Source organism: Austrofundulus limnaeus, unplaced genomic scaffold, assembly GCF_001266775.1.
Source record: "Austrofundulus limnaeus strain Quisiro unplaced genomic scaffold, Austrofundulus_limnaeus-1.0 Scaffold801, whole genome shotgun sequence".
NCBI classification, from domain to species: Eukaryota; Metazoa; Chordata; class Actinopteri; order Cyprinodontiformes; family Rivulidae; genus Austrofundulus; species Austrofundulus limnaeus.
In genome coordinates, this window is record NW_013953203.1 from 37,583 (window position 1) to 57,683 (window position 20,101).

The 20,101-nt window shown below is 39.1% G+C and overlaps 1 protein-coding gene across 4 annotated transcripts in view; it reads right to left on the reverse strand.

Moving 5' to 3' along the window:
* cacna1g (calcium channel, voltage-dependent, T type, alpha 1G subunit) overlaps window positions 1-20,101 on the reverse strand; it is a gene marked incomplete at its 5' end in the record, with an annotated part of 89,231 nt that overhangs the window by 37,575 nt on the left and 31,555 nt on the right. For 2 of the 4 annotated variants that reach the window (XM_014028714.1, XM_014028713.1), the window contains 7 exon segments: window positions 3,285-3,335; window positions 5,708-5,900; window positions 6,060-6,149; window positions 6,897-7,022; window positions 7,916-8,042; window positions 15,559-15,743; window positions 19,071-19,139. In XM_014028714.1, coding sequence (XP_013884168.1) covers window positions 3,285-3,335; window positions 5,708-5,900; window positions 6,060-6,149; window positions 6,897-7,022; window positions 7,916-8,042; window positions 15,559-15,743; window positions 19,071-19,139 — 841 coding nt within the window. 4 annotated transcript variants of the gene reach the window in all.

Here is a 20,101-nt window from a genome sequence, read left to right on the forward strand (position 1 = left end):
CATCCAAATTTCGCTCTCCTCTTGACAGTTTAGCAGAGCACAGCAGACAGTCTGCTTGTTTGGTGTCCTCCGTGCCTATCTTAAAATATCTCCAAACTGCCGACAAGTTACTTCTTCTTCTTCTCATCGTTCTTCTTCTGTTATTCGGGGGTGCGGTCGGAAATAACTTGTCAGTGCATTAGCGCCACCGCCTGGTATGGATTGTTGTTTACCTTTTGCACAGGAGGGGAAAAAAGCGGTATCGGTTAAGAGTATCGGCCGGCTTTTACGAGTACGAGTACGAGTACGAGTACTTGATGCTGGTATCGGACCCGATACCGATACTGGTTTCGGTATCGGGACACCCCTAGATATCACAATGTTCCATACCATTGTACACATATTTTGCAAAGCTTCACCAAAATGGCTATTAGAATGTATTTTGTCATCACACTTATTTTAGTTTAGATTATTTTATTTTAAAACTCAGTTTTCAAAGGCAGTGGATGATACGAATTCCTCCAAGAAATGTTATATTTTTACCTTCTCATGTATTTATCTTTGCAGATGAGGAAACAGATATGTCTAATTAAGTCAATGTAGTAATGAGGATGTGTAATTACTGCCAGCATGGCACCTGGCATTACTATGCACTGCAGCTGAGCTTCCCTGTATGGTAAAACCAGAAGCACACATGCTGTACTACATAAAGCCTGATGGAAAAACAGTCACCTATAGGCTTTCAAATACACAAACAACAACAAATAAATTATGTTGACTCATAAGGACCAACATGATTTACAATAAAACACATAAAAGGAGTACAAAGACAGAGATCTTAATGATGGTGAGGATCACTCCATTTTTGTCTTTTGTCTGCAGTGTATTGTAAGTTTTGTCTTGCGCAGTTAAGTGACGAATCAGACAATATTCCCAACCAGAGCAGGCATCAGATAACAAGAAGCCAGGGTCAACAGTAGGCACACCAATCAGTCTGCCTGTTTAGAACATATTGAGCTAACAGCTTTACACCATCCATGCACTTTTCTTTGGAAACTCTCCTGATTGGAAGTTCACTCTTGACCTACAGCGGTACTACTTCTGATCAACAGAGGGCACTAGTGTTTAAGATTATCCTGTTTTTTTTTTTTTTTTTTTTTTTTTTTTTTTTGGGAGACAACACAAATACTGTATACTTACAGGCATCTAAAATTTCAGAGCAGAACAAGGAGAAGAGGATAAATTAAGTGTCATAAAAAGTAAATAATCACCAGCCAAAAGTCCACAGGGAAAACCAAGGGCGTAACTTTGTGCTGAAAGTTGGTGGGGACGCACCGTGGGGGACGGGGTCTGACGCACCCACAGTTGTGCGACCAGGTTTTTCTGTTGTTCATACTGTATGTCTTCAGTGTGGGCTCAATTTAACTGTCTGCACATGCCATAAACTGAACACCAAATGTTTCTTTTGTGATGCAATTATAGTCAAACCAAATTAACAGATTATGTTCACCTTTAAATATCAGCCCTTTAAACTCACTAAGAATACATTTTGACAATCAACCATAGTTTCATACAGAGACACACAGGTGGAGCACAGGTGTGTTGGTTTATTCTTCTCACATAAATCTTTTAATGTGTGTAAAGGACACACTGGAGGTGGGTCTAGGGGTCCTCCCCCAGAAAATATTGAATAAATTAGAAGCTATTTCCTGATTTCTAACGTATTTTAACAAGTTGTTAAAGATACTTTTACATACATAAATAAACACCTGATTTAATGACTAGAGAAGGATTCTTCATTAAACTAGTTGCATCATCCTGTTTTTAAATTCAGTTATAACTCAGATAATTAAATTAATGATACAAATTATCCCAAACAAGCTTAAATGAGGCTTTTACATTTATTTATAAGATCAATATGTGGATGTTTGGAACTGATTAGAAAGCTAATGATGGATGGAATGACAGATTTATTTACTGACCTTTATTTAACCGGGAAAATCCCAATTATGAAAACCAATTTCTACCACTTCCTACAAATAAAAGTTATATTTAAATAAGCCTATCACTTTTATACTGGTCAAAATAAAANTATATATATATATATATGAAATAAGAAATCATATCCAAACAAAACAGCTATGAACCTTCCACTTAAAATTACAGGAGAACCCACAAAATGTTAAAATGGATCAAATAAATTCAAATGAACATTTGTCTGAGAGTGCGAATTGTGGAAACTCAGGATTGACTGAAGAGGACATTAGAGTGAAACTACTCTGTGTGTGCGCATGTGTTTATTTAATTTTTAACTCAGAGAATAATTTATCAGCTTGTGTGGAGAGCAAAAGAGAACTCAGTGAAAGGTACATTCTGATTATACCACTGCTTGTCTCCAAGTTTGGCAGACACTTTTACTCTGAAGTCAAACAGGTTACTAGAAGAMTTAAGAAGATTTACTTTGCTTTCTCAGCTTTGTAGTCAGAAATCACCATATGAACTCAGCACTTAATAGGTTCAGGTTTAGAACAAACTGCACAGGGACAGAGACCCAACCTTGAAGCTTTTTAGAATCCCACATTTCTGATCTTTCTTTTTAACCTCCCTACTATTTGTGTGCAACTTCAAAATGTAGAAAAGTGAAATAAAATATATTACAAAAGCTTTTGAAAAGCTTTCAGTGAAGTTATGCTCCTTTTAGTAGCCTGGTTTCTGTGATTTACTGACACCCAGGAACGTCAACCTTTAAATGAAGACAGCAACTTCTCAACATGAGATGTTTTATAATCAAAAGCTTGAAACTATGTCACACTGTTCCTCAACTGCTAAAATTGAGAGCAAGGTCTTTTAATAACTAATAGATAAACCCAAAACTGGTGAGAAACTGAAAGTGCTCTCAAGTGTCTACAGTGCTGTTTGTGTATAAAAGAAAGAAAGAATTAGGCAACATTTTCCCCATTTGGCTCCATCTTGATCTCAGTTCTTTTGCTAGAACTAAACTAAGGTCTTCATCTCCTGTGGTGGTGTAACAGTGGTGCGGTGCTGTGAACGGTAGATGAATTGCAGGCAGTGTGGAACAGCTGTGAAAGAAAAAGCCATGACAGAGAAAACAAGTAACAGTACAGTATGTCCAGTGGACTGAAGGCCAATGGGAGAGAGGCAGGAGGGTGGTGGAACAGGATGGGACCCTACCTCCCGTGATCACTGAACTTAGAACCCAAGCCACCATGGCGTGTGGTCGTGGTCGGTGGCAGTGGGGGAGTTTAATTTAAAGGAACACACACAACATGCTGGAAACTCTGTACCTTTCAGTGTGCCGTCAGAGAGGGCCCAACTCACCCCCGGAACCATTAAATCTAGAGGAATGAAACCAGATTCGTCAGAAGCAGAAGAAAGTAAGGAAAGGAAGGATGGCTCAGAGAAACAAGAGAAAGAGAGTTAAAGAGAAAGAAAGAGAGAAAGAGGAATGGAGTAAGGCCAGAAGGAAGTGATGAAAGTTTTAGCTGGTTTATGTTCCTGTGTGATATCTTTCCAGTTATTCTGAGTCCAGATTTTTGAATTAATAAATTTGGATTAGGAGGAAAGAAGATGCTGTTCGCATAACTGTAGATGTCAAAATATAGACAATTATGCAAAATTACCTAACACACTGTATGCTACTGAGATACACTGGCAAACAACCTCCCATGTTTGTTTCACTATCCAAGGTTTGACCCTGTATGTGTATACAAAAACATTTACTGCCCAAAAAACCCCACCAAGACAAAAAATAAATTTTCATTAAAAAATCAGCAAGGAAAAAAAAGAAAAAAAGAAGACTTAAAAGTGTAAAAAATGGAATGTACTGGCCTCAATGGTTTAAAGTTTATACATGAACTGCATATTCTGTGTGATAAGCAAGTTTTTCAGTTGACAGATGCCTACTGTAAAAGGAAAATCATTTGTCATCTGTATTTCTCAAGAGCTCAACAAAAACATTGCTGTTTATCAACTAAACATATCTAAAAGAAAAATGAAAAAAAAATATCAAAATGAAATTTCTAGAACTTTAAGAAACTTTGTCTCCGCTGCTCCTTATGTAAAAAAAATAATTGTGCCTTTAAATAGGGGTAAAAACCTGCAAGCAAAGGCACCAAATATTTAAGGTCGTATTCAGACCTGACAATTTGCTCCACTTTAAACGAACCAGAGTTTGTTTCCAGCATTGGTCTGGACCTTTTGTGCAGGTGTGAATACACTCATGCGAACTCTGGTGCGGATCAAACAACCGGATCGAGACCTGCTTTTTGAGGTGGTCTCGGTTAGTTTCCAAACGAACTCTGGTGCGGTTCACTTCAGTTCGCTTCTGGTGTGAATACAGATCGGACTCGAACCAAACCAAGTGCCTAAAACATGCACGTTTTTGGACTTCACAGGCCACCGTTGCTGAGCTAAATAAACTGAAATCATACCAGTTTCGTCGTCTCCTGCTTAGCAGCTTTGCTGCCAGCATGTAGTGGGTCAGAACACGCAGAGCACCTTGTCTCCTTTGGGTCACGGGACACATTTACTGACTTCACTCCAAAATTAGAATATCATCACTGAACCACCATTAAATTAGCTGCTTCTGACATTTTAAATGCTATTGCAGTTGTACTATCAGCAAAAATGTGCGCATCAGAACCACAGCATGCAGGACTTCCTTGTTTTCTTCTGGGTCTGTGCTCTCAGTACCGCCCCTGCCCTTTCTGTCCAGTGGGAGCAATGATCGTTACCCTCGTGGCTTTGTTTACAAGTTATAGTTCATTTGCAAAAAGGCACAATGTGAATGCAAACTGCACCAAATGAAAATAATAAAGTCCACTTTTGGTCTAGACCAAACAAGTGGACCAAAGGAATTTCCTGGTCTGAATACACCCTAAAAAGGCTACTGCTTGCAAATGCTTGCAATGACGTTTTAGTGTTAGAAAGCAGTGGAAAGAGTATTACCAAAACAAATAGTTTGTCATAAACTCATACAGCCATGGGGGAGGGACTGGGGGGCAGGTGGGAAATTAGCTTTGATCTCTATAAATGCCACCTCTTGTGATCTCAGATCTTAAGCGGCTCCTCAGCCCAGATTTTGGTTTATCCCTACCCCCGCGACTGTACTAAATCACATGCAGAAGAGAGAAAGGAAGGGTCACCTTAATTATCATTATGCCATTTAAAAAAATCAACATCTTCCCCTCCCTCTAGCTCTGTGTATCAACTAACATGCAAGCCCTGTATTTCAGCACCCACTGGGCATGCTCCAATGGGTCATCCCAAGCACAGCATCTACGGTAGACCAGGCAAGGTTATGGAGAAGGAAAATTGGTGGGGAGGTGGGGGGTATTATTCCAGTGGTCAACTATTCTAACTCTGTGAACTCCTCAATTATGGGACCTTTTCTCAACACCCAGCTTACTAAGTTTTAGTTTGGGATTTGAAAAGAAGCACCCAAAATCTGTAGGCTACTCTAAAGAGTCGGAACAGATGACCACAACAAAACTTTCCTGAGGTCGCTTAAAAAAAGGATTACCAAGAGAAAGGGAAGGTTCTACCGCAGAGTTGCATCTATAATCGATACTAGCTTACTAATTGCATTCTTCTGGATTCGGCCAAACCAAATTAAAAAGCAAAAACAAAAGAAGGAGCTCAAGCTTAAATCAAGCAGGACTCAGAAAGATGTGGAAAGACTACCGACCAGCCAGCTCCTTCTCCTTACTCCGTCTCTTTTTCTCCATTCGTTTCAGTCTCTTCTCCTCCCTGCGTTTGGCCTCCTCGGCCTCCTGGTGCCGTCGACACTTGTGGAAGTTCTCCACCACCACGCCCACAAACATGTTGAGGACGAAAAAGGCAACAATCAAGAGGAAGGAGATGAAGTAAAGCAGCATCCATGGGTTGTGGTTCATTTTAGGCTGAAAAAAAACCCCCCACAAAAGAATAAATATTTTAAATATCCAGAAACCTTAAAATTTTGCATTAAACAGTGTTTTTTTATTCTGAGTAGTAAATTTCTTTAGATTTTACTTGGCTTTTGTCCTGGACTAAAATAACTTTGCGCCAAACACACTTACTTGTTGGTCCACTCCTACAGCATCAAGTCCATCGTACATAATATCCACCCATCCATCTTTTGAGGCCAACACAAAGAGAGACATCAAAGCCTGGAAGAGAAGGGTTAGAAGTAACAAATCAGTAAAATGCAGTCATGAGAAAAAAAGGACACCACCTTTTAACTCTTACCATAACATAAAACAAGAAATTTAGTCAACCTGGGGCTCATTTCTAAAAAGTCAGATTTATAAATCCATGATTTCAGCTGTAAGCTGAGCTTGAACAAACGTTTCACTTATAAACAGCTGTAACCAGTTGCTCTAACATCAAGCCACATTTAAATGGAGTGGCTCGCTCAAGCCAGCTAAAAATCATTTAGGATTAATGAACATTCACAATTTGTTTACTAGACCTATGTATTAGATGGATCACAGATTTCCTGATTAGGCATGTGCAGTAAGACACATGAGTCTCACTTCTTCACAACAGTGTTATGGTTAATTATACATCATATGAAGAGATGAGGTGAAACACTGCTACTGTCATTAAGCAGGGAGGAGGAAAAACAGCCAACAGTATTTTTACAGTCTTTATTTTATAGTTAAAATATATGTTTATTAAATAAAGTCTAATGTTACAAATAATCATGGATCCCTTTAAAATGATCGCCGGAAATTCAGGAAAAGACCGGAGGAGAGCAGCTGGGAAGGGAGGCAAAATGCCCCACAGGACTTGTGTATGTGAATTTGTTATCAAGATTACATATCAGATTCAAAACACTGTTCATACATTTTTGTTATCACATTTGTTCACTGCATGCTGAATAATAAGGAATTTTAGTATCCCCAAAGTCTTACCTGGCCAAGGTTGTCAAAGTTGTACTTGTGTCTGACCCATTTATAGTTGGCTTGGAAACAGTCTGATTTATTGGTGATGTTCCTTACATCCTCTCCTTGGCACACAAAAAATTTTCCCTTGAAAAGCTGAGTAAATAAAACAAAAACATGTTAATACACATCAAAGCAAAATAATGTTTGCTGTGTTTAATTTAAGGCTTTAGTACAGAAAATGCGGGTGCACCCCTAAGAAAATACACAACTGATTTGTCACAAACAGTGAAATCAAGACTTGAACATGACCCGTCAGAAAAGGACTGTTTTAGGTCACGGCACAGTAACTTTTAAGTTAGCTTTTTGTTTTAGGGTTTACCAGGTCTATATATAGAAACTGGAACACAAAACATAACAGCAAAGGTATAGTGGACAATATATTATAAAAGAAAGAAAGAAAGAGAAAGAAAGAAGGAAAGAAGGAAAGAAAGAAGGAAATAAGGAAAGAAAGAAGGAAAGAAGGAAGGAAAGAACGAAAAGAAAAGAAAAATGCAGATTTTTTCAATTGCTGTTGCCAACATTTTGAATATTTCTAAGAGGCTCTAGTGAGTGGATAAACAATTCACTGCTTTAAGTTATCCTCACAGCTGTTCACAGCTTCATAGRTTTACTAGACAGATGGGTCAAACACATTAACAGAATGATGTGTAATAAGCAGAGGCAAACTCTGCTTATCATACATACATCAATCTGTTAATGGACCACTGAGTAAGTTCACACAATTTGTTCCTTAGATTGGAAATTCCAATTGTTCTTGAAACTTGATATTACTGTATAAGTAAGTTTCCTCATTGATGAGGTATAATGTAGAAATTGCCTTGAAAAATGGYAACACTTTTTTTGTCTACATGTCCTTATGTATAACTGCCCAAGACAAGCCATAGAAACGTGAAGAACAAGCATTTGTCCTCTCAAACTGATGAATCAGCTAGGAGACAGCTTTCTCTTGACTGTCTTGTTCCCATCTGCACACGCCTTTCTCTTACCTGTACTCCCAGAATGCCAAAGATGATGAAGAAGGCACAGCAGATGACCACGATGTTGCCGATGGGCTTCAGTGATGACATCAGTGTCTCGACCACAAGCTTCAGCCCCGGGGCTCTGCTGATCACGCTGGAACATGACATATAACTGGGTGTTAGTGCACTGCACTGTGTGTGTGTGTGTGTGTGTGTGTGTGTGTGTGTGTGNCCACCCCCCACCGCGCATGTGTGTCTGCCCACCCCCCGTGTGTGGGTGTCTGCGTGCGCGAGTGTGTGTCTGCACTTCAGAGAAAAAGAAGGGAGGGGGTGAGAGGGAAGGTGTCGCAGGCTCGCAGCAGCTTCTGCAGTGAGAGATGATATGCAGGAGCGGGGAGGGGGCGGAAGGGAGGAGAGCGCAGCATCCTTTTTTTTTCGAAAAAAGGTAGACACAGCAGTTGCTGCTGCGCTAGTTAGCCAACTGTTGGGAAATGTAGATGCATGCAAAGGAAAAAGATGTGCAAATATTGGTGGGGACTGTCCCTGTCCGACCGAAGTTGGTGGGGACATGTCCACACCAGTCCTTCACAAAGTTACGCCATAGGGGAAAACCCTTTCTCTACTGGTGCTTGTGATTTATATAATCTCCTGCTCATGATTAAGCCAAACAATATCTTTTCAATCGCCACTTTTTGCTATAACAACAAAAGATTAAACTAAACACACCACCTCCTTTCCAAGAACAATCTTAGACATTACAACATATGTCCAACATATGTATTATTTGGGGATCAAGATACCTGCAATTACTGTGGGACTACTTTGAGACAAAATAGGTTTTGCATATATTTTGAACCAGATCAACATTTAAACTGTTTGCAACCAAATGGACAACACTAACATCCAAGTAAAATATTCGCTTAATATGAAATATGTTTTGGTCACATATCTGAAGGTGTGAACTGGAATTACTGGGTGTCATGATTTGTGTCTGTGCTTATGATTTAGTCTAAGTTTTTTGTCTTTTCCTCCTGTTTTCTTCCTCCTGTCTGCCCTTTGCTCTAGCCCCGCCCACTCACACCTGATCCTCATATTTCTTCCCCAGGTGTTTCTTGTTTTACCTCATTAGTTCTTTATATTCTGTCCTTTGTCCTCAAGTCTTTGTCAGATTCTTGTTCTCTGTTTGATGTTCATGTTCATGTTCATGTTCGTGTTCATGTTCATGTTCATGCCCATATCCTTGTTCTTGTTTGCTGCCACGTCAGCACCTTTGTTTTTGTTTTAATAAATCACTTTTTGCCACATCACTCAGTTCTGCATCTTGGGGTTCTAATCAACCAAGCTCAATCATAGAAGGATCTGACCACACTTGAACCCCAGCAGACTGAGGTGAGTTTTTTGTTTCCAGCGCACCAGGAGAAAAGTGGAGTTTTTTTTCATGTGGTGGCCCTGAGTCTGACTGCACTCAGGTTGGTATCCTGAGAATGGTGGAGAAGATGCAGCGCNTCCTGAGAATGGTGGAGAAGATGCAGCGCGAGCTGGCTGTCCTGAAGGGACTCTTTTCTTCAGGGTGTCCCTCAGAGCTGGCAGCTCTGGGAGATTCTGAGACCCACCCTTCCCACCCCTCTGATGCTGGACCTCATGCACCAGCTCCAGCTCTGGTTCCTATTGGCCCTCCAGCTCTGGTTCCTGTTGGCCCTCCAGCTCTGGTTTCTGTGGGCCCTCCAGCTCTGGTTCCTGTTGGGTCTCATGCTGAGCCCTCTGCTCCTGAGGTTCCTGGGTCATCGGCTATCGCCTCCACGTCGCCTGGTTCGGCTGCCGTCACCTCCATGTTGCCTGGTTGGGCTGCCGTCGCCTCCATGTCACCTGGTTTGGCTGCCATCACCTCCATGTCGCTTGGTTTGGCTGCCGTCACCTCTTCGTCTCCTCTGTCGCCTTTGGCAGCCTTTTCACCAAGGCTCTGGCTCCCTCAACCTCCAACGGTTCCTCTTTGGCTCCTGCCTCCTCCCTCGGCTCCACATCTGCTCCTGCCTCCTCCCTCGGCTCCATGTCCGCTCCTGCCTCCTCCCTCTGGCTCTGCTCAGCTCCTGGGGCCTCATCGGACATGGAGTGGGGAACTCCAGGTCGTCCTCCTGACTTTGGACTCTGCTCTCTTCTTGTTTTACCTCATTCATTCTTCCTTTATATTCTGTCCTTTGTCCTCAGTCTTTGTCAGATCCTTGTTCTCTGTTTGATGTTCATGTTCTTGTTCCTGCCCATATCCCTTGTTCTTGTTTGCTGCCACGTCAACACCTTTGTTTTTGTTTTAATAAATCACTTTTTGCCACATCACTCAGTTCTGCATCTTGGGGTTCTAATCAACCAAGCTCAATCGTAACACTGGGAAATAGATTCAACAGTACATTCCAATTTCTTCCAAAACAAGATAAGACATCTAGTCACCTCAATAAAAACTTAGAAATACAAAGTTAAAATGTGGCAAACATAACATAAAAGGCAATGAATCTGTGGAATCTATCTAAAGAAGTATTTCCACATTTTGTTGATTTCCATATGAAAACCCCAAGGCCAACCTTCCTCCCCTCCTGACATCATGTCATATTCTTAATATTATCTTTTCTCATAAGAATTAGAGAAACAATATAAATAACAAGCCTTTTATTCATATTCCATTTTTTCGTATCATGGTGGACATATAAGGAAAAAGACCTGTATCTGTATTATCTATTTTCAAATGACTCAAAAGGGAGGATGAGTACAAAATGAATGAGCAAGGGAAAGAAAAAGTGTACACCCATCTAATCATCCTGTCTGCATAACTCCTGCAGCTCACAGCACGTCCTGTTTTGGTGTGCAGCATAACAACACAGGGAGGAGAGTTCTGCGATGCTCAACACCTGCGGCACCTGCCTCTCTCCACTGCCGAGATATTGTTCATATGGAAGAACGGGAACAACAAGTAGGGTAATAAGAGGCAGGAGTGTTGAAAGCATGCAGACTCTGAGAGTGATTAAGTGACACAGAAACACAGGAATCAGAAATAGAAGCAGGAGAGGAAGGCTGATGTGAAGCAGAAAGAAAGAAGAAATGAAAAGTTAGGCGATCTACTTTTATCAAGGTTTTTTTTCCCCCTTTACTGGGTTTCTCTTAATCTTAAATAAAATTTGTGCTGTCTTTCTTTCATAGCTTTAACAAACTTTTTTGTTTAGATATTAAAGATCGAGGAACTTACCCCAAAATCAACTTTTTTTGTAGATAAACTATCTAAATTGTGCCCCAAGAGTAATAACTTTCTATTTATGACTAAAATTCAACATTTTGGTCCAAACGTGATTAAATACAATATTTGGTCTAAAAACTTCTTTGTGCTGCTCTATTTGTGTTTAACTATGGCTACAACATTTGAATTTCGTTATTTATTCAAAATGTGCTGTATGACGCTGCTGGTACTGTGTGACGTCACACAGCACATTGTTCAGTATAAAAGCACCTCAGTAGAGACACACTCTGCAGAGATTCAGGAGTTAGCATAGCATTGTTGATCGTTGCTCTATGTCAGGGGTGCCCAACCAGTCGCTCCAGCTGATTCCCAGGTGCCCGCGCAAAACAACCTTTCTGCGGAGCCTCTAGCACCAGCTTTAAGCATTGCATCCTGGAGTGACAGGTCTTGTTTGAAAGCTCTGGTTCTGCCCTACAAGGTGAAAGTTGAATGAAGTCCCTGCGATGTTCCCCCGCAGAGCAAAAAGCAAAAAACCCTCCAAAATACGCACCGTCTGACCTCCTGCCAGGGTGGTTTTAGCCCCCCTCCCCGAGCTAGGAGCATCGGATCCTGGAGTGGCTGGTCGTGTTTCAAAGCTCTGGTTCTGCCCTACAAGCTGATACTTTAATAGAGTCTTTGTGACACCATCTTGAGACATTCAGAAAACGTCTGATCAGAGCTACACTGCCGCAGACAGACAGGTTCTTTCAGGATCACAGCCAATTCTCTGAAGCAGCACTGAAGCACCTCCTCAAAGACTGACTCTGCTGAAGATTCTCATTATCATCACATCTGCTCTGACCACAGCTGAATCTGAGAGTAGCTTCTCAACACCGAAGAGAATCCAGACTTTACTCAGGTACACAGCATCGCATCTCACTGCTAGGGTTGGGTACCGAAACTCGGTTCCAGTTTGGCACCGGGGTGAAGATCAACGGTAATACTCAGTCCGTCGGTGCTTCAGAGAAAGCTGTTAATTGCGCCCTCTGGTGTTCACTGTTAACAGTGACAGCCTCGGCACAGAATCTCCACAGAGTGCCAACCATAGGGGTGAATTATGAACCTTTAATGTGTTTTAACTGTCTAATTTAGCTGTTTCTGTCTGCTGTGTTGGACTATGTGTGGTAGAGAGAACAGCTGTGTGTTAAGTTTCACTTCGAACGGGAGCGTAGCGAGCGCCATGGTTTTACTTTCAGTTTGAAACCGCACTGTACTTAGCGTGTCCGAGTTGTTTTTCTTTTAAAAAATGCTGGAGCTGCTCACAGGAGGCATAGAAGAACACCTGTATTGTTCTCCCTGCTGGATTAAAATAAAAAGCTCTCGGTCCTTTCTTGCTGTCATGTTAGAGCTGCCGCCGTGCAGCAGGCAGACGCTGCAGATCACGTTTGCTCTGACCGCAGTATAAAAGTTGTGATGCAGGTTTCCTTCGGTGTACATTTCAAATTGTGCTCTAAACTTAACTTCAGCTGGTTTCAATGCATTTTTTTGCCCGGTGTGAAAAAAACAGGTGCAGACTGAAGCAGACTTTGAGCGCTGCGTGTGTGTGTGTGTGTGTGTGTGTGAAGTCCTCACAAATATAGCAAGATGCTGTTTTTGCATCAAAAATGCTGGAATATTAAAACAGTCATTTTATTTTATGTAAAAWATAWATTAATCTGATTAATATACAAATAAAAACAGAATATTTAGCACTAGATAAAATAAAACATGAATTAATTTTTTAAAATGTTTTCTAGTTTTAAGTTAATACGTTGGTCAATTTAAAGTTTGACTTTGCCTCAGAAATAACCATTGCTTCATAAACCTCTGTGTGAGTGTGTGTGTTTTATTTATTTATTTTTAAAGTACAGATTTAAATACCGTTTAGGAACCGGTACCGTTTTAAAAGTATCGATTTAGCACCGGTATCGAAATAAACCCTTTCAATACCCAYCCCTACTCACTGCACTGACCATGCTTTATAGAGGAGAATCTTTTTAAAACAGTCCTGACTTRAACAAGAGTTATGAAGAAATTTGCTTCTCAGTAYCATGAGAGCAAACTTTATGCACAAAAAATWAAATACTACATGACATTGTAATGCTGTTTTATTATTTTCATTTGTTTAATAWATACACTGCRGTTAGTACACGTGTGATTACTTTTTTGAGATATTCTATTTTGGAGTTGTAGCCCACCCTGGAGAAAAATCCAGCTTTGATTTTCCAACTTTGTTTTGAGGTGACCTTTTGGATCTTAAAATTAAGAGAATGTCAATGAAACCAGTAAAGACATTACTGTCTTGAGAAAAGTCTGCCACTTTCCCAAAGAATACTTGTCCTGCACACAAACTTGTTGGGTTTCTTCCTGTAATTGCTTTATTTTATTTAATCTGACTTTAAAACCTTATTTATATGACATTAATATAGTGTCAMCTTTGCTGTCGTCTATGGATTAAATAAAGCAGCAAACGGAAAAAGCAGCAGAAGTTCAGATGTGACTGCAGCTTGTAGTTTATCTTTGTCAGCATTAAAACACTCATAGGATTGACCAGTGCTCATCTGTCACCCACAGATGAAAGTAAGTTTGCTCAGGTACRACCAAGGCATTAACAGGAATCTGTTGGAATGCCAGAGTCATTGTTAACAGTGAACCCTGTTTTAGATTTTCATGGAGTGAGAGGGTGTTGACTAAAGAAGTGGTTTCCAAACGTTTRAGTMTTTGACCCACAAAATAACAGTAGAGACCTGTACCCCCAAATATRTTTTGGGTGATAAACATTGGCATCAGGTCCAATAATAAGGGCATTGCAACAATTTTCATTATACAATTTTACCTATTTTTGAGTACACTAARACTAAGGCCAAAAAAGTATTGTTGGTAGTCATGTTTAAATGTAATAACTCAGAAACTCTTTTCAAGACCCCACCTTGGGTACATCATAAAACCACAAAGCAAGGTCAAGAAAAACAACTTTCTTTTGAGATATTCATCGTGACAGAAACATACTGTACGTAAACTAACACTCTTAAAGAGTGCTGTGCTCATTTACATTCTCCATTTTGACACAAATATGCAGGTTCTAGCTTCAAAAATAAAGTACTTCAAGGCAGGGAAAGCAAATCTAGGTTTGATAAAAAAAAAAAAAAAAAAACTAAACAACAAAAAACATTCCTTTCATGCCAAAGATATTAGTTGGAAAAGCAAGATGAAAAGAAAGCTCACAGATGTTCACTAGATAAACTTGATGAAATAAAAATGAAGATTTGATTTTTTAGCTATTCCCGAGAAGTCGAATAAAACTTCAAGAGAGGGCAAACAAATCTAGGTTTGCTAAAAAAAAAAAAAAAAAAACTAAACAACAAAAAACATTACTTTCATGCCAAAGATATTAGTTGGAAAAGCAAGATGAAAAGAAAGCTCACAGATGTTCACTAGATAAACTTGATGAAATAAAAATGAAGATTTGATTTTTTAGCTATTCCCGAGAASTCGAATAAAACTTCAAGAGAGGGCAAACTCTTCTTTTTAAAATGGGACATGGGGCATGAATATGTAAGTCAAATCAAGCTTGATGCTACATAACACCCAAAAGAATCCACATGTCCTCAAGCTAACACACAAACACACACACACACACACACACACACACACACACACACGGAATGGAGCGGTTTAGGTAACACAATTTAAAGGTTATCAAAAAAGAAGAGCTGAGGCAAAAACCTTCACCCAACCATTATCAAATATTAAATTTACCACAAAATACAAAGTTCATAAATACAATAACCAAAAAATGTTTATTGTTTGGTAGGACAACTCTTCTGTAAGTTTTCTTGGTACATGATTGACTGAGGCCACATAAAATGTGACAACAGGACACAGCTGAGAGTCATATCAAATCAGAAAGGAAACAAATGTGTTTGTACCTCACTTCAGCCAACTCCTGCACATAAAACCACATCAGAAAAAACTAATGAAACGCCAATATACCCAGTAATCACCGTCTGAAACTTTCATTAAAACCCATCCAGAAGTTCATGATGTACTGTATTTTGCTGTAAGTGAATTGACTCCAAGAGTCGTTGTCAAAGTGTGCACTTCCATCTACAACCACAACAAACAACAAAATTTAGCTCAATATCTGTAAATTCAACAGAGTTGTAACCACTTTGTGTTTTCTAAGGTCAGTTAGATGTAGCAGACATCTTGGATTGGGTTGACTCCAACATTTAATCAATTGTAGATGTATAAAGGTTTTTTTCTTCTGTCAGACAGATTTGACTCCAAATATTTATTGGTAAAATTTTAAACAATGTACTACCACAAAAATGGGGTCAATATCTGTAAATTTGACCATTTTATAGTCATATTCATCTATAAACATGGCTTTCTGTACAAAAATCTTATGGTTCTTTGGATAGCCACTTACCGTAATGGTCTCAAGGTCCTCAGCAGTCTCAACACTCTGAGCATGCCCAGAATCTTCGTTCCAGAATTAGAAATGAGAGAAACCAGGATGTCAACTACAGAGATCATCACCAACATTCCATCCAAGATGTTCCAGCTGCTCCTCAGGTAAGCTTTGTCTCCAAAGAAAAAGCCCATGGCCACGATCTGCTCAGAAAGGAAGACATGGAGTAACAGTATTTGTACAATAATGTCAGCAGAACAACAAAATAGATGTTGTTTCAAATGAGTTCTGCTAAAACTTTATCTAATATCTGTAAGCATTGCATTAGTGGCTAAAATGATCCATTTTCAGTGTGTTTTTGTCTGTGTAGCAGCAGATTTGATTGTCATTGATCTGTTTAAATTTATCTGTCACTGCCATATACCCCACATGTTCACCTTACTGACTTTGTTGTAAGCTTTACTCAGCAGTAAAGATTAGCTTACAGATCTTTTTAAAGACATATAGTCAACTACTATTTCTTCCTTTTAAAAAGGCATTGCATACTAAAGAAATGATGAAGAAACAATTTTTTAAAGAAAAATCAGACTGAAAAAAATGTTGTCTCCCATCGTTCTTAATGGGTTGGATCAATTTGTCTAAATCTATTAACAATTATACTATTCTTTTAGATCACTTGATCTGTTAATAAGCTATTTTATAAGAGGAAATCCATGTTCCAGTGAAAAAAAGCTCTCACTGGCTTCCCATTGTTCAATTTTTACACTATTACTGGTCCTGCATCATCAATCGATTTTTGTACTGGATTAATCAAATAACAGATTTACATGCAACCCACATGGGTAGATATGGAACTTGCATCCTATAAACTTTACCTTTAATCCTTAGTTTGTTCTCACCTCCCTCTAAATCTTTCCAGCTTTACTTCAGACCCAATGGAACTTAATTCTGCTCAAATCTGGATTCAAATTAGGAAGGGTCTGGGTCTTTAGAGGGCTTCTGTCCTTTCCCGTTGCAAACAACCACCTGTTTCTGTTCCTTTTGCAGAAACTCAACCTTCCAGATCTGGTTTGACAAAGGAATAACTAAATTTAGGGATTACTAAAACCAAGAAACAGCTTTTATGTTCTTTTCTGAGATCTTTAAGAAATCTGGCTTAATCAAGTCCCACGTAATTTGTTGCTCTCAGTTAAGGCACTTTATTCAGTACCAGAACCACCCCCTACCCCCAGATACTCTGATGTAGTCTTCATTGGTCTTTGACCCTGAACATAAGCAGTTAATTTCTACAATTTATAGACTTAGTCATTCTACTAATGGTGGCATGATGCCAGGCTCCAAAGATTCCTGGGAACAAAAGCTGGGAACCACACTACCTGAAGAATCTGACAAAGCCTTGCATCAAGTCCTGCTAGCGGTCCAGTCTTCTTTAATCTGTGCAAGACACAGCCTCCCACAATGTAAAGTTGCACTTAGAGTTCAATATACAAATTTGAAGCTGTCTCAGATCTACCCAAATATCACTGATTCGTGTAACAGGTGTAAACAACTGCCAGCTGACCACTGGTTCTGTTCCAGTCTAACCATAATATTGTTAAAACTCTTTGCAACTCTTATCACAAAATATAACACTATCACTCTTGAACCTGTCTTGGTTCTGTTTGGCCAGTATTAACTTCAYAATCAAGCAGAGTCTTCTTGCTTCTACCACCCTGTTGGCTAGGCATTTCATGATTTTAAAAAGGACAAACACTCTCCAACTTCATCTTTTCACAGGTGGGTAAAAAGTGAGTGAGTGAGTCTGATTCCATCAGAGATGCTCATTGACACAGATTATTTTCATAACTTTTAGTCAGAATCCGTTTCAACTATTTGCAGATGATGTAGTCCTGTTGGCATCATCATACTGTGATAGTCAGCTCTCTCACTGTAGTGTGAGTCTGACTGTCAGAAAAGGGTAGAATTCCCTCTCTGGATTTTGAGTGGGAGATGCTTATAGCTGAGTAGTAAAAATTCTCGTAACAATTTGCACTAACATTTGTTAAGTAAATTTAAACGCTACAAATTCATGTAATACAGTATTTACTCATCATTATCTAGTAAAAGTTATTAAGAATATAGTTAAAGATTTGTGAAAAATTCAGGCAAATTTTACTTAAGTTGCTCAATTAAATCTTGTAACATATACTTGATCAAATATTTTTAGTCTTTATATTCCTTCATTGACGCATCATAAGTTTTCTAATTTCCTCCATGAGATGCTTTTCAAGATTTGACTCGATTTCGTCCACAAATAACACCGATTTTCAACTTTATCAGCTTGGTGTTGCACCCAGAACAGTACATGCCATTGTGCGCACCGCGGACGCAGACGTAAAAAAAATGATCTCTGCACGGACCAGTCCGCGGATGTTCGCTTCGAGTCCGCATTGAGTCCGCCTCACGTCCACACGGAACTCTGCGGACCGAAGTACACCCGAGTATGTGGGGGCCTTTATGTTTTATTTCGACCATGTCTTATTCTCCTTGAAAAGTGAAGCAAGGGAATGAGGAGCAGCAGCCTTTGTGTGCACATGTGCCCTCAGTTTTAGCCCAGAAGAGTAGAAGTTACTTAATATATTCATGTTTATGCTGTCCAGAAAAAAACACTTAAATACTACTGGTAAAATAATATTAGCATTTACTTTTTTGTACAGTAATATTAATATATAATATAATGCATATTGTTTATTTAGTAAATTCTAGTAGTTTAGAGATTTTGATATTTTTTTGTTAAATTTAAAAGAATAATTCAATAAATGTTACTACACCCAAAAGTTTTCTTTTTCAGTGTAGCTCCCCTCCCAAATGTTGCTCATTAACTAATTGCAAACACTTGCAGTCCAGTGAGACCCTGGCTTTAGTATTAGGCTGGTACATACTAGTTGATGGAAATGAATAAGAGTAGAATGAGCCTCCAGGGAAGATATGATTCAAATTTTCATAGAAACATGAGTGGCTGTGTGTTCCTATATTTGCGAGAAGTGCTGCTAAAAATAAAGACAGAGGCTTTGAATCAGTGACACCAATGATCTTTCCTCCCCTCTGTCTATGCTCGCTCCCACCCATGCCTGCATGGACCTCCATTCAAAGCTGAGCCATTTAAAATGAAGGCGAGACAATCTTACTTCTGTGTATGTGTGTGTGTGTTGGCTGTTTCAATTCTCTTTTCCTATATTTTTTTATATCTTCGGAGACTTACAGCACTAATGGCCTTAAGTTAAAAGTTTGTTTTTCGTAAGACATTTTTGGAGTTCAGCTTGTATTTTTTACATCATTTTTAAAAGGTTTTACATTGTGAGCCAACACAAAAGTCACAGATGGCAGCAAAAAATACCAAATGAAAGCTTATATCTGACATGCAATATCTGAAGACATCTTGGTCTACATGACCACCTGGCTTTAAGAGGTGAATCATACAGGACAGAAACAGTCGGTGTTTACAAAAAAACAGTATTTGAAAGATTGTTCACAAGTTGGTAATTCCTCACCTTTACCGTCATCTCAGCCACAAAGATTGCTGTGAAGATGTAGTTTGACACTGTCAGAAAGATCCGCTCCTGCAGAACAACAAACACCGACCTAGTTAAGATGAGGCACAGTAGTTTTCATTATTTAAAATTTATATGTTCTACATGGGGCTGRTTCCTATGGAGCTTGCCTCTAAACTGATCCAGTGTACAGCTCAATAATGTATGAGCAAACTGTTTTTCTTATATTTTAGTTCAAAGCATATTTATACAAATGCATCTATTGTATTCTAATGATTGCTGGCAGGCCATAATGAGGCTTGGCCTTTATTAGCACAAGATGAATTATTCAAGCAAAGAATCTCATTTAATATTTAGCCTTAGCATTGTTTTCTTCCCAAATAATGTGAAGAAAGCATTTTCTGCTAAAGTCATATTACAAAACTATCTTTCATCCACATTTTTAAAGAAATTCTTCATTAAAACCATTAATTTAAAGGTATCATATCATGCTTTTAAATCCTTCTTTTTCACGTCTAAATCATTCACTTATGGTCTATTTAAAATAAAACTGCAACGCTATGGTCTTAATTCCTCGTTTTTGTTGCTCTACAGACTCCTTGCTTTCCTTGCTTTACCCCTYTTKTGAGTTGRGCCTCAGAGCAAGCTGTTTTGGTGCGGTCTCTTTAAATACAAATGAGATATTTCACACCCCGCTCCCTCCAGGTCGCTGAGCATTCGACTCCACCCCGTTCGGCCATATTTGTAGTTTCATAGCAAAAACACAGTTATCTATCGACTAAAAACTGTTTTTAAGATAAAATAAGATAAGATTAAACTTTATTGATCCCACAGTCTGGAAATTTGCACATTACTGCAGCTTAATACAAGAGAGGCTGAGAAGAATAATGAAAGATTAATAAAAGATAAACAAAACCCCACAATATACACATGTGATATACACTCACCGGCCACTTTATTAGGTACACCTGTCCAACTGCTCGTTAACACTTAATTTCTAATCAGCCAATCACATGGCGGCAACTCAGTGC